We start from the raw sequence: 14,591 nt of genomic DNA on the forward strand, positions 1-14,591 counted from the left end.
CTTGCAGCTTTTAAGGCTTATTTCTACTTTAATTATGTGTATGTGTTCATGTGTATATCTACCACCTGTGTCTGGTGCCTGCAGAGGCCAGAAGAGGGTGTCAGAGCCCCTGGAACTGGAGTTATAAGTAGTCATGGCCATCCAGTGTGAGTGCTGGGACCTGAACCTTTACTTTGTGTCCTTTGGAAGAGTGTGAAGCCATTTCTTTAGCCCCCACACTGCTGCTGTTACCTCTGTCTAAAGTAGTCTTCCCTTCCGTTCTCATTATAAAGCTTGTCCACAGATCCTATGGTGTGTGACTGAATTCTCCTCCCCTTGGTTTAGCGGCTCAGTCCCGAGGACTGGAAGGAAGTGGAGGGAGATGGTGGAATCTCAGGCCACTGCGGGAGCATCTTCTGCTCCTCTTCAGGGGAAGCCAGCTGCTCCTTTGTGAGAACATTCTTCCATTTCTCTGGAATGAGTGACTCTTGGCCACAGTGGTGGGAGCCACCCTGAAGCTGCTGCCCCAGTCCCAGCCCCACCTTCCCACCCCACCCCCAGCTCCCTGCAGTGTGACTGCAGCCTTGGAAGAGACCCCAATCCAGAACCACCCGGCTTAGCCACTCCCAGAACCTGACCTCCATTATGACCCTCAGGAACCGTGGGAGGCAGTAAGTCAACAGCTTCTGTTCAGGGGCTGTTTGTTATACAATAATAGACAGTGGTGGCTTCCTCATTCCCATCAAGTTTGTGTCATGTTGCCACCTGTGTAGACACCTCCAGCACTCACACCATTAAGAAGAGCACCCCCAGTCTCCCTCCTTCATGTGTTCTTAGCTTTAACTTTCTTAATCTTTGCAGTCCTGTTGAATTTTATAAATGCTAAGTAAATATTTGCGGGGTGAATACAAGAATGCTTTCCTCTGTTTTACTTGTCTGTACTCAGGGACTGGATGCATCTGGGTATACCCAAATTTTGTTCAATATCATTTTGTTTTACAAGATAGAGTTTCAGTAAGTAGACCAGATTGGCCTGGAACTTGTTAAGTAGCCAAGGCTATCCTTGAACTCATGATCTTCAGCTTCCCAAGTGCTAGGGCTATAGGCCTTCACTATCGCGCCTGTACAGTTTTAAAATCTCGGTTTGATTCTGTTTTTCAAAGTTCCTTCTGGATTATGTTTTCTCCCTAGCTAAAGGCTAAGGGCTAGGGAGGAGTCCCAGCCTTGAATTATCCTGCCTCTCACCCCCTCTCTCCCAAGACCAGGCTTGATCTGAAGACAGCAGCTTGAAGTCATACTTGACAGACGATCAGTTTCCAAGGCTTTGATAAAGTCACAAACAGTGGCTATCCCAAGGAGAAGCTAATCTGATTGTCCTTGGTGCCAGGGCATTCAAGTCTGTCATGGGTAGCGAGCCCGCAGTCATGTGGCACCAGAGGGGCAGCTGTATCAACAGGCCCACACAGGACTCAGCCAGAGACTGACTTTCAAATAGAAGGGAAGAATGGAGGGCAATGGACATGGGGCCTATACAGTGCAGCGCTGTCAGCAGGCCTGGGTCAGAGGGGCTAATCCTACGTTAGGGCCTGAGTTCTTAGAAAGCTCAGGGCTCGCCACTATTGCACAATAGCCGCTGCTAGTCCTCTGCCCATTAACTGGGCATACCCTTCCAGAGCATGATTGGTATATCTTGACACTTTGACCAAGATCTCCACCCAAGACACAGATGACTGAGTGTCCTTGGGATAGTTCCTTTATGGTCTGTAAGGGTCCCTCCCTGGCATCACAAGACCGTGTAATAAAAGTATTTTCCAAGTCCACAGCACATGCGTTCTCTGGGTGACAGGCGAACTCAGAGGACATTGCTTTCAGAACATATGGCTAAGTTGGCCCCAGAGGAGCAGGTACAGTGGTCATCACTTGACTGGATGAACTGGTTTGCTAGGTCCCCATCCACTTAGGATCCCAACCTCCTCAGAGACCTCAGAACACACAGCAGGGGACCATGGGCTGCAGGTGAAGGCAGGAACTCCCCACAGAGCCAGCTGGGTGTTGCAGGACACTGATGTTAGCCACTGTGTAAGTCTACCTTGCTAGAGACTCCGTGCTCAGAGCACCCTGGCTGTGTGAGTGTGCCCCCCACATTCCCGTGGCTGTGTGCTTGCCTGGCGAGCCCCCATCTCACCCTTCCCACTCTACCAGCTCCCAACCCTTTTTGACCCCACTGTGACCCCTTTCTCTGCCTCTGCTTACCAAGCCTAACTCATCCATCAAGAACTGGTGGGCTTTCAAGGAGACAGGAAACTAGGGAGAAGAGGCAGGAGTGGGAAAGTCCCCAGAGCGCTGGATACCTCTGTGTTTGGGCCCAGAGCACACTTGACTCACCCCTCACAGCGGGCCTGACCTCTGGTGTGGAAACTAGCACAGTTGGATAGTTGTCAAGTGTCACGGGGCAGGTTACAAATAGCACGGGGATTAGCAAACCCATCAGACACTGTTCAAGGGCAGGGAGAGTTAACAGTTTAATCTCCGGAGCACCAGGAAGGTTTTTTTTTTTTTTTTTTTTTTTTTTTTTTTTTTTTTTTTTTTTTTTTTTTTTTTTTTGCAAAGGAGGATTGCGTGCATATATATGACCAGGAAGGGACAAGGGTGACCCACCACAGGACTTGCTGGGGATAAGCTTCAGTCTAAGAGCTAGGCTCTCATGTTGAAAGTTAGCATAGACGGTCCCCGGTCTCACTCTCCAGGAGTCTCTGGGGGGCGTCCCCATATCCTCTTGTAGAAAGCTACCTGCGAGGCTCTAGGTCCCGCGATCCCCGTCAAGGTCTCAGAGCTCTTGGACTTCCAGTGGTGGCAGAACGGCGGGGACCTCTGCTCAGCCTCGGCTTTCCCTGTTGCTCTGCCCAGGGATCAGGCATTCCGCAGCCGGCCCCCTCCCAGTCCCGGAGCTCTGCACCTAGGCTGCTAAGGGATCAGCTCCTTTCTCAGCTGCCCGCCTCCGTGTCGCCACCGCACGTTGGCAGCCGGGGCTGCTAGCAGGACAATCTGGACTCGCTGGTACCCACAACTTTGTGGAGCGTGCCTGTCTGCCTCCACCCCCTGTCGATGATCTCTCGCTTGCACCGCCAAGTCCTACGGTCCCAGGCCGCGAAGCTGACCAACTAGGATCCGGAGAGGTGCGCCGGTGCCCCAGGAGGGCAGCGCCCGGCGGCGGCCAGATCCCACCAGCCAGCCCTGCCCTGCCCCGCCCGGCCGCCGCCGCACCCGCCAGCCGGGCACTGCCAGGCTCTCTGCACACGGAGGAGGCCCGCCCTCTCCGCCCGGACGCGCAGAGGGTGTGCGTGGAGCCAGGGGTGTGGCGCCAGGACCAACGCAGGTAAGCTGCTCTCCGGAACCGCAGCTACTCCTGCGTTCCCGCAAAGACATTCTCCTCTCCTGGCCTGGCTTTGCCAACCGTCCCGAGCTTTTTTGGACGCAGAGACGTTGATTTGGGTCTGGCTTTTGGAATAAGCAAAGGAGTGTTTAGTGGAGCGGATTTGGCTTTCTGAGGAAACTGAGTTTAAAATTGAAAAGGTTCATTTTCTTATGTAATTTTCCATCTATTCGGATGTCTCGGGGTGTCCGTGTTTTGAGCGCACCTAAGGGAGCCGCTGAAGTGATTCTCACCTTAGTTTGAATCAAGGACTAACATATGTGCTAGTGGGTGTCCTGGAGTGAAAGGAAGTACAAACCTAGTTTGGTGCTTCCTCTGTTTGTCGTGTTGGTGTTTGAGAATTTGCCTTAAAAGAGCTGAGGCCCGGAGATTGGCTGCGAAGCGAAGACACCAAGACAACAGTGAGTTCCTAACAGAACTCAGGCGGGTGGCCCTTATCTGGAAAAGCAGAGGTGGGGTTATGTGATTCAGGGGAAGGTGTGTTTTAAATTAGGGGGATGCTTTAAATCTTCCTTCTTAGGATCTCCATGGAATGTGGCTTTTGCAAGTTTGAGAGAAAAGAGCCCTTCACTCCTCTGCTTCCTCTTTTCTCCACTTCCTTCTGATTCTATCACACTTTTCCTGGGAAAGCACTTCCTGGGGTGTCAGCACCAGCTGTCTCCTTCCGTCACTCATGAGCCCTGCAAGATGATCTTGGCCTTGGAGCCATGAACTCCTTCATATGATCATGAATGTGAATGGCAGAGTATGTTTGAAAGTTTCCTGTGTTTGATTATGTCCTTCCTGACTTTGGATTGTGCTCGTGAGTGCTACAGTAAGGTCCCATACTGTCACCAGATCAGTGGCTCAAAGATCAGTGCCCTGTGAACCAGCCTGCCCTTTAACCGCGCTTGCTGAGGTTAGGATATAATACTCTTTTGCTTTTGCTTTATTATGAGACAGGGTCTCTCCATTATGTAGCTCTGGCTTTCCTAGAACTCACTCTGTAAATCAGGCTGGTCTTGAACTTAGAGATCCTCCTATCTCCGTCTCCTGTTAAAGGTGTGTGTCACCATGACCTTGTGGCCTTGTGGAAGGTGCTTTTCCAGTTGGTTCCACTTCTGCCTTCCCAGGAAGTTTTGTTAGCCTTCTGTGTTTTGTAGCTTCTTGCTGCTCACCGTGTCTAAGCCTCTGTGGAGGAGGTAGCACTGTGGAGGAGGGTGACTGATGGCCGCCTGCCGTACCCTGTCCGCCTACCTGAGGGCATTGTCTACCTTGGCGATGGGGCTGGACTTCACCTGTCTGGCCAGATCCTCTCAACTCATGCCAGTGTCCTGAAACTGAGCTGCCAGTGGGGGCGGGGTGACCGGGCAGCCTCAGTCAGAGTTTGCTTCTTGAAAACTCAAGGATCACATTTTGACAGAATTAACGTTAAAGTCCACAGACCCTCTGTGTTTCGGAGTCACCTTTTTGTTTTATTGGGACTGCTGACATTGGGTCGTGTGGCGAGGTAGCCTTACAATATGAAATGAAAAGATGCTGGGGTCTTAAATAGGAAGTGGGATGCTAGTTATTGGACAAAATTTTGCATACTCAGAGCAGTTCTGACACCATACTAGGCAGTTGTATATCAGAAACTATTCCTGTTGCTGTGCCCTTATCTGCCATCTTTTTCTTTTTTCTTTCTTTCTTTCTTTCTTTCTTTCTTTCTTTCTTTCTTTCTTTCTTTCTTTCTTTCTTTCGTTCTCTCTCTCTCTCTCTCTCTCTCTCTCTCTCTCTCTCTCTCTCTCTTTCTTTTTTGCCTGGAGAAATGAGTTTGTAGGACTCAGGTCAGGAAAAGCCACACCCACACAGCCAGTCATTTTATTTATTTTTTTAAATTTTTTTCTTATCTCAGAAGCATGGTGATTGAATTTCCTTTTTTTGGTGATATATTCATAAAATAACACATTTGGGAGTCTTTGAATGCCAGTTCACCTGACTCACAGGCTAAGTCATTGTTCTACAGTAGACCAGTTGCACGGAGTTCCGCCTCCTGACAGGTCACCCCTCTGTGATTTCTGCAATTGCCAGCAAGAGATCAGAGCTGGTCAGACATACCTGTGCTCATGGTAATTTTGCATTTATTATTGCTTGCAGAGCCTGCAACTGCTGGAGGGAAGGAAACTCATTTCTCCTTCACGTCGGGGAACAACAAGGAGGCCTTTTCTTTTCTGGCCATGTCGTCTGTAGGAACTGCTGAGGCAGATGGAGACCAGAGGGACCGGCACGTCAGCAAGCTCATTTTCTTCCTCTTTGTCTTCGGTGCAGTTCTGTTGTGTGTAGGGGTCCTGCTCTCCATCTTCGGGTACCAGGCATGCCAATATAAGCCCCTCTCACACTGCAGCATGGTGCTAAAGATTGCTGGGCCTTCGTGTGCAGTGATGGGGCTAGGGGCTGTGATTCTGGCCCGGTCCCGGGCACGCCTGCACCTGCGGGAGCGACAGCGGCAAGGCCTCCGGGACCCTGACCAGTCCTTATTCTGTGGAGAGAGCCGCCAGTTTGCCCAGTGTCTCATCTTTGGGTTCTTGTTTCTGGCCAGTGGCATGCTCATTAGCATACTGGGCATTTGGGTGCCAGGATGCAGCTCAGACTGGGCACAGGAGCCGCTGAACGAGACAAGCGCAGAAGAGGGAGAAGGCCAGATGTGCGGCTTCCTCTCTCTGCAGATCATGGGGCCCTTGGTTGTGCTTGTGGGGTTGTGTTTCTTTGTGGTGGCCCATGTTAAGAAGAAAAACAACTTGAGTTCAAGCCGAGACACCTCTGAAATCGAAGGTGGACGCACGCACAGTACGGAGCCTGTCCACATCACTGTAGGTAAGTGTCTGTTTTGTCATGTGTGCACTTTCTCGAGTTCCAGTGGATGTTGCTTCAAGACTTAACCAGGCTTCCCTAGGTCTGGTATGGGTTCCTTTTCTCAACTCCTCTCTGTCTCATACATATGCACTCATTTGAGCACACAGGTACCCTGTCACTACCACCACTACACACACACACACACACACACACACACACACTGCCATCTCTGCCTTAGTGTGTCCTGTAGGAATTCTTCTCTCCCCAGCATCACTATCATTTAGCACACACACACACACACACACACACACACACACTGCCATCTCTGCCTTAGTATGCCCTGTGGGAATTCATCTCTCCCCAGTATCACTATCATTTAGCACACACACACACACACACACACACACACACACACACATTGCCATCCCTGTCTTGGTGTGCCCTGTGGGAATTCTTCTTTCTTCAGCAGCATTATATCACTTAGCAGAAGCATCAAGCCAGTGAGTAATGACCCTGACTGAGATGGAGGCAGCCTTGGGGCCTTCTGTTATCTTAGGGAGCAACCATGTGACTCCCGTTTCCCCAACTCTTCTCATGCTGGGATGCAGCATCGGTTTCAGTTAGGGGACACTGTTGGGGTTCCCTCACTGCCTGTCACCTTCAGACACAGAAGGCTTGGATAATGAGGCTTCCTGAGCTTGAAAGTGTGGAGGTACAGAGAAGGGACAAATAGATGAGACCCATCTCATGTTGGGACATCCTCTGGCCCCTTCACTGGCGGTGGATGGAGGGAATGAGTTCACTGGGCCTCTGGACTCCCGAGGTAGCAGGCTTGAGGGGAAGAGCAGATGAGTTTGTAGAACGCACTGTCTAAACTTGAGCAAACTCTCTGGTTCCCTTACCTGTGTCCATAAATGTTTATAGTGACAACGCAAGTCTCATACAAGCTACCGCTCACAGAGGATCTAATCCTGTGCCAAACGCTACTCTAGGGTTAAAGAGCTTCCTGTCTGAGAGTCAGCCATGCTTAGCACGACCCATCAAGGCAGACTTACCAGCTCCATGTGAGACGGGAAGAAACAGGGGCCCAAGGCTACAAATGAGCAAGAGGCAGGGAACAACTAGCCAGATGAGCAGCCTCATACAGCCTACCTCGTGCAGAGGGCCTGCCCCAGCACTCACAGATGGCATTAGATTTCACTAGTCACGGGTGTTCTTAGAAGGCGCTCCGGGAGACACGAGGAGAGCTCCCCCAGTGTTATGTGTTATTTTCTATGTATGCTTAACTCTCAGGTAAATGAATGCTTCAGAGATAGGTGCTCCTCCAGAGGGCTGGGAGTATTTTGAGATGTGTTCTTGGGGTTTACCAGAAGGGGACTTCGCCATCAGCAGGTTCCTGGAATCTGGTGCAAGCTGGGAGCAGAGCCAGGGCGCTGCTCCTGAACGTGAACCCTTGTTCTAAGTTGCAAATTTTAAAACTCACCTTTTACTTTCCCTCGGTGTCCATCCCACCCGTGAATCCCTGACTTCTTGAGCTCTCTTCTCTCCTCGAGGTTGCGGAAGAAGGTCGAAAGGTTTCCACGCGGTTCCATTATAGACATGTTCAGTGCTATATCTTGGACGCGTGAGCGGGCATCAAGAGGCCTGTTTTCAGTGAAAGCATGTCACGTGATGCCCTGTGGGCTCACTTTACAGGCCCTCTACATGATAGTACACAGTTAAAGTGAGTGTTCAATTCGCTAGACCTCCTATGAGCTTCTTTCTTTAAATAAGATTTATTTATTCATTTATTGTTTTTGTTTGTTTGCTTGAGACACAGTCTCCCTCTGAAGCTCTGGGTGTCCCAGAACTCACTTTGTAGACCAGGTTGGCCTCAAATTCACAGAGATCTGCCTGCCTCTGCCTCCTGAGTGCTTGGATTAAAGGCCTGTGCTACTCTTCCCAGATAAGATGTATTTCATTTTAAGTAAGTGTACGTGTATTTAGGGTCATGCACACCCAGAGACCAGAACAGGGTGAATCCCCTAGAACTGGAGTTATAAGCAGTTGTGAGGCGCCTGATTGGTGCTGACCTTGGAGCCTCAGACAGAAGAGCAGGACGTGCTCCTAACCCATGAGCCAGCTCGGCAGCCATCCCTATCTAACAACTAGATGAATTCAATGAGAGCCTCTCCAGTCTGCCATGTTTCAATCCGTGATGAATAGGTTAGGGTCCACCGGACATCTCCGTGCAGGAGAGCAGGGTTTCATGGATTCACTCATTTTCTGGGCATCTCTGTGGCCTCTGGGGGATGGCTGAGGCGGGTCAGGTGCAGAGAGCACCAGTTGGAAGTATTTCTTCATCAGGCAAATAAATGCCCTTAGCTGGTGATAGAGATGAAGGCACCTTCTCCAGGTGTTGGAGGCTGGACAGTTTGCTTAAACACTGGGCACAAGTGGCACTTCCTGTCCCTTTTGTCCTCCATGGCAGGTGCCGTCCAGCTGCAGCTGACAGCTGAAGGAGGTGAGGCCAGAGAATTCTGAGTTGCTTGGGGCCACGCTGGCTTGGTCCCCAGCAAATGGTTTTTAAAAGCTCCGCCTGCCACTGGTGTGAACTGGTCCCCTCCCTACAAGGAAGTAGAGTTCTCTTTCCTACATCTTCCTGCCACTGTCACCGGGTGGGGCCGGCCTCTCAGAGTCCTTCCTTCCCCAGTCCTATGTTAGAAGTCCAGCTCCCTGTCTCCAACATTCTGGGTTGCAGTCATGGCGCCATAAGCCGGAATTCTAAGGGGTTGGAATCCAGGGACAAATTGGAGCTTGTTTCTGGTTTTTTGTCCCTCTTCCTTGGAATACAGGGGCTCTGTTCAGAGTGAGCAAATACAAACCCGAACTTTCCGTTTGACCACACCCATGCATCTGGGGTGGAGGAGGGGCTCGGTGTGGCAATACGCCCTGTGCACTGTATTTGAGCAACTCTGCACTTTATCCAGCAGCTGGCTTTTGATGAATTAAGACTCTCACAAGAATGCAAGAAGAGCTTTCTCAGTAGAAGACACCCCTGGGAATCTGCGGAAGCGTGCTATTGACTCTCACAGATGCTTTAGTTGAGTCGTGCTTGTTAGAGGCTAAGCCTATATTGCCTCGGGAGAACTCAGGGCTCTGAATTATAGACTGGCTTGTTTAAAAAATGTGGTGACCTGTTTGAACCACAAAATTTACTAGTTTAGGACCAGGTGTGGTGGTTTCTAATCCCACATATTTTATCCCCAGCACTCGAGAGGCAGAGGGAGGTGGATCTCTGTGAGTCTGAGACGAGCCTTGTCTGCATAGCCAGCCAGCTCTAGGGCAGCCAGGGCTACGTATCGAGACCCTGTCTCAAACAAAACAACACAAAACTTACTCATTTAACTGTTTTTATTGTTATATGTAAGTATACTGTAGCTGTCTTCAGACACTCCAGAAGAGGGAGTCAGATCTCGTTATGGATAGTAGTTATGTGTCACCATATGCTTGTTGGGATTTGAACTCAGGAACTTCAGAAGAGCAGTCAGTGCTCTTAACCGCTGAGCCATCTCTCCAGCCTCATTTAACGGTTTTTAATCTGAGTGTATTTTTGTGTTCTGTGTGTCTACATGTGCACATTTGGGCGAGAAGTTGATGTTGGGTATGTTTCTCAGTCACTACGCACCTTATTTTTTGAGACCAGGATTCCTACTGCAACCAAAGATTTGCTGATTTGGCTAGATCGCCTAGCTACAAACCCCAAGAATCCTCCCATTTCTACTGCCACAGAGCTGGAATTACAGGCACACACCATCTGCCCTGTGTCTTACTTGGGTGCGGGGATTGGTTTGAACCCAGGTCCTCCTGTTTCTGAGGCTAGCACTCTACTGACTGAGCCATCCCCGTTCCTCCCCACACCCAGCCCTATTTTAACTGTTTTATTCAGTGTGCCAGTTGGTAGTGCACGCCTTTAATCCCGGTACTCAGGAAGCAGAGGCAGGCGGATCTCACAGTTTAAGACCAGCCTGGTCTTTAGAGTAACTTCTAAGATAGCCAAGGCTACACGGAGAAACCCTGTCTCAAAACAAAAACAGAGCAACAAAAATGACAATGTAACATTATTAAATATAGTCAAAATATTGTAACACTATCATCACCATCAGCTTCCAGAACCTTCCCATCATCCCAAACAGAAGCACCGGTTAGCCAGCAGTCTCTTCCCAACCACAGCCTGTTTTATTTGACGTGGAACTGCCACAGGCCCACTTCTACATCTCAGCGCACTCAAGGGTGTTTCGGCCTTTTATGGGGGCAGCAAGATGGACGTTATTAAACGTGTTTTGCTTTGTTTTGTTTTCTAATTTGTGGCTGTGTGTTTCTCCAGGTGACTCGGTGATAATATTCCCGCCCCCTCCACCACCTTACTTTCCTGAGTCTTCTGCAGTGGCATCCTCTCCTGGGGCTAACAGCCTGCACCGGATTGAAAACCCACCTTCCTATTCCAGCCTTTTTAACTACAGGTAAGACTTCCCTTTGGCTGTCACCAGTGGGCATGCGTAGTCATTCCAGGCCTAGGCCTGAATCCAGGCCAGTGCGGCTTTTAAGGCTTGGGTGTGGCATGTCAGAGAACCTGCCTTGCCGCTCACACTCAGCCAGGAAACCTTGGGCAGCTCTAAGGCTGAGCGATGAGCGATTGCAGCAAACCTCAGCACATCTCCATTAGTCCTGTAGCTACCCATCTGTTCACTCTCCGCTGGGAGCTGCAACGAAGGCTGGAGGCCTCTGCTCCAGGAGTGCCGATGCTTCCAATAGCAGAGGTTCAGGGCCCCAGAGGACCTTCAACATGTTCAGGAGTTCAGTATTCTAATGGAGGAGGCTTTGGCCTGGCCCAGCTGGACCGTTCTTCCTCGTTTAGCTGCCCCAGGGCCTTTGAAGAACATTGGAGAGAGAGAGATGCAGACAACTACCTGAGACACGGCTTCTCTGTGTAGCCCTGGCTATCTTAGAGAAGTTAGACCCTAGGGCCTTGGTGCCCATAGCTGCTATCACTCAAGAGCTCCTCCCTAGGAAATCAAAGAGAGCCCCAAATAGAGTAGGTGTTCAGCCTGGTGAAGGGGCCAGGGGACATAAGTCCTTCCTCAAGGTGCTAGAAGAGCATGAAGTTTTCCCTGATTGCTACAAAAGTAGGCGGAGAGGTCCTCTAATGAGAGTGGGAAGGAGGAGGGCAGAGGACAGAGCGGGCTCGTGAGTGTTCCCCAGAGAGCTGGGGACCAGGGTGTTAAATGCACAGGTTGGTGCAGCTTGAGAAAGACCAGACAATTGGGGACAGGCATTTAATAATGAATGCACGCACTTCCCTTAAAACTTAAAACCAATGCCTAGAGGCTTCAAACAAGTCCCTGTTGCAGCTGCTGTAGTGTAGTGTACATCTGGGTCTGGCTTTGCTTGTGTTATTTTCTGATTTTTCACGGTCACCCTAGGTGGGAGGTGGTGCCCTCATCAGAATATTATAAAGTGACAGAGACTCAGGAGCGGTGAATTGTGTATTGAAGATTGTCCTCTGAGAAAGCAGCAGAGTAGAATTGAAACTTTAGTCCCCCTGCCGTTGGAGCCTCTCCAGCGACCAGTGTTCCCATCAAGCTTTTAGTTTAGGGTTTTAATTATCTGTTTGCATATGTTCACACACCTTCTTGTATCTCCCTTAGAAGACAGTGACTGTGTGCTCCAGTGCTAGCACATATGATGTGTGAACCTTTCCTCGTAGAGCCTTTTCATTGACAAAGGCAGCAACAGCAAGAACAAGGCTGTCTTAAGGTTTCAGCCAGTTCTAGGAAACATGAGGGATAAGGGTCTGGAAAGATGCTCACTGGGCCCAAGTGTCTGCTGCCAAGCCAACGACCTAAGCTCAGTCCTCGGGCCCTACATAGTAGAAGAACCAACTCCTGAAAGCTGTTCTCTAATCTCCACGCGTGCCCCATGATACACCCCCATCCCCCACCCATGTCCCACACAGAGTTTTAAAAAGAAAAAAATATGAGGAAAGGAAGGAGAACAGATCTCTAAAACAGAATAGGCAGGTGTGGAGGCACACAACTTTAATCCCAGCACTCAGGAGGCCGAGGTGGGCAGAGATGTCTGTGAGTTCTAGGCCAGCCGGGACCACATAGAGAGAACCTGTCCCAACAACAGCAGTGACAACAAAGGAAAATACAGGAGGCAGCTCCTAGCCTGGGCCAAGGTTCCCGGGAGCCTGACACTCAGACAAGCCCAGCGCTCAGGGGCTGACACACTTTCATCGGATCCCCTCACGATCTTGCTCTCTTTCCAGCAGAACCCCAGCTCCTGAGAACCAGGGAGCAGCCTCTGAGAGAGAACGGGAGCTCATATACACCATTTCTGGGCCTGGTTCACCCTCTGTGAATCCTCACACTGGACCCCTCCCATTGGACCTGCCCCCTAGATACGAAGAAAAAGAAACGGCCCCAGCCACACCCCCGGCTGCACCTTCTGAACCCTCCCCACCATGAGCTACGGACTCAAGCACAGTTTTATATACATCATGGATTGCTATTTTTATTTAATTTGTTTTTTTTTTAATAAAAAACCATAACGACATTGGCTGTATTCCCATTTTTCGGCTGTAGCATCAAAAGGAAGTGAGCACTAGTAAGGTTAGACCTTACGGTCTGTGCATCGGACCTTAGGGGAGGTATTTCAGGTTAGACCTTACTACTCTGTGGGTCAGTAGTGGGAGGTGTGGCATGATCCTGCCAGGCACCTCCAGGATTTGCCTCTTGAGGCCTACAATGCTAGGAGCTGGTGGCCTTGTTTGTACTGGTGGATAAGGAACCAGAGGCTCAGAGAAACTAAAGGATGTCTTCAAGGTCACAGGCCTTCTAATGAAGAAGCTCGTGTGTGTGTGTGTGTGTGTGTGTGTGTGTGTGTGTGTGTGTGTATCTCCTCCTCCTCCTCAGCCCTTTCCTCTCCCCCTTTTCCATATCCTCTCCCTGCTTTAGGAGCCTCAAGACCTCACAGCACACGGAGGCCTCTGAGTAAACTGGTGTGTGATTTCCTGGTGTGTGATTTCCTTGGAGGCTCTGTTCTGCTTTATTTTTGAAACAGGATTTTGCTATGTTGCCCAGGCTAGCTTTGAACTTGTTCTTCTCACCCCTCAGCCTTCAGAGTTCTGGGATTATAGGCTACCATGCCCTGCTCTGTCTGCCTGCCTGTCTGTCTGTCTGTGTGCTTGCACTCACACACGTGCCTTTTCTATAAACTACAAACCCCGAAAGCCTTGGTGTTATCTAGCAGTCAACCGTCTGATGAGGGGGGGCAGGGGAATGGGCCTGGGCAGTTTGTCTGCCTTACTGACGGGTCACCTGTGAATTGCCGCTGTGATAAATCAGGGTGGCTTTTTGGGCCTGAAGTTGTAATCTGTGTTTTAAATTGGACATTTATTAGACTGAACGGCTCTTAAAACTCTGTGTTTTGTTTTTCCTCCTGAAAAGTTAATTATTCACATTTTAAAAGTAGAACAAAGCATACATTATCACCACTTCCTTCTGTGGTTATTGTTTTAAATGGCCAAGCTGAGACTTCTAGGTAGAATTACTCCAGTTACGAGTCTTCATTTATAACCCGGAGCCTGTTTAACGGCTCAGCATTGGATTTTGTGACCGAGGGCTTTGCTTTTATATGGTTGTAAAGCTAAGCAAAAGGTTAGGAACGACCGGGAGTGAGTCTGACCTTGTGGTCGCGGAGGTTTGTTCTGACCCGTCAGCTCTGTGGCCTTCAGTAGCATGGGCAGTGAAGCCAGAGGCTATGACCGCCACCCAGCAGAGGCTCCTGTGAGCTTGTTACTGCAGAACTCGGATGGCAGAGGGAGGACAAACACACCGCATCACAAACACACCGCATCACAAACACACCGCATCACAAACACACCGCATCACAAACACACCGCATCACAAACACACCGACAAGTGGCCGAAGTGACTCTTTAACATATCAAAGTAGGCCTGGCTGCCAGGCTCTCCCAGAATCCAGTCCCTGCCTGTTACAGGGCATGGCTGGCATACTCTGCCCTCTGCCCTCAACTTTCCAGCCCAGGGGCTGGGTGCTCTCCAGAGGCCCTTCCCGACATCGTCCTGCCATTTTGATTTCCTATCCATGTGTCTACCCTTTACCCTCCTAGCTCGTCCTTCCCGCCCCCAGGCCCCATGGACCGGCTCAGCCTCATCTTCACTCTGGACTTTGCCCGGTGTCCCTGCCTCTGACTATGCTCTCCCTTTGGTCCGCAATAAGCCTTTGCCTCCTCCATACCTAGGAGTAGCCACATCCTTCCTGTTTTATTTCTGTTTTTCATTCATCAGAAGGACATATC

The 14,591-nt window shown here is 50.1% G+C and overlaps 1 protein-coding gene across 1 annotated transcript; it reads left to right on the forward strand.

The window, feature by feature from the left end:
* The first annotated feature begins 5,536 nt into the window (after positions 1-5,536).
* Positions 5,537-12,743, forward strand: Tmem171 (transmembrane protein 171). The gene is made up of 3 exons (XM_052159872.1): positions 5,537-6,247; positions 10,593-10,728; positions 12,537-12,743. The coding sequence occupies exons 1-3, from the start codon at positions 5,611-5,613 to the stop codon at positions 12,733-12,735; spliced, it is 972 nt and encodes a 323-aa protein (XP_052015832.1). The 5' UTR covers positions 5,537-5,610; the 3' UTR covers positions 12,736-12,743.
* The last annotated feature ends 1,848 nt before the right edge of the window (positions 12,744-14,591 follow it).

This window comes from Apodemus sylvaticus, chromosome 16, assembly GCF_947179515.1.
Source record: "Apodemus sylvaticus chromosome 16, mApoSyl1.1, whole genome shotgun sequence".
Classification (NCBI taxonomy): domain Eukaryota; kingdom Metazoa; phylum Chordata; class Mammalia; order Rodentia; family Muridae; genus Apodemus; species Apodemus sylvaticus.

Coding starts and splice junctions, on each gene's coding strand:
- Tmem171 (XM_052159872.1), top strand. CDS start 5,611: ATGTCGTCTGTAGGAACTGCTGAGGCAGATGGAGACCAGAGGGACCGG. Junction 6,248..10,592: donor GCCTGTCCACATCACTGTAG/GTAAGTGTCTGT, acceptor GTGTTTCTCCAG/GTGACTCGGTGATAATATTC. Junction 10,729..12,536: donor TCCAGCCTTTTTAACTACAG/GTAAGACTTCCC, acceptor CTCTCTTTCCAG/CAGAACCCCAGCTCCTGAGA.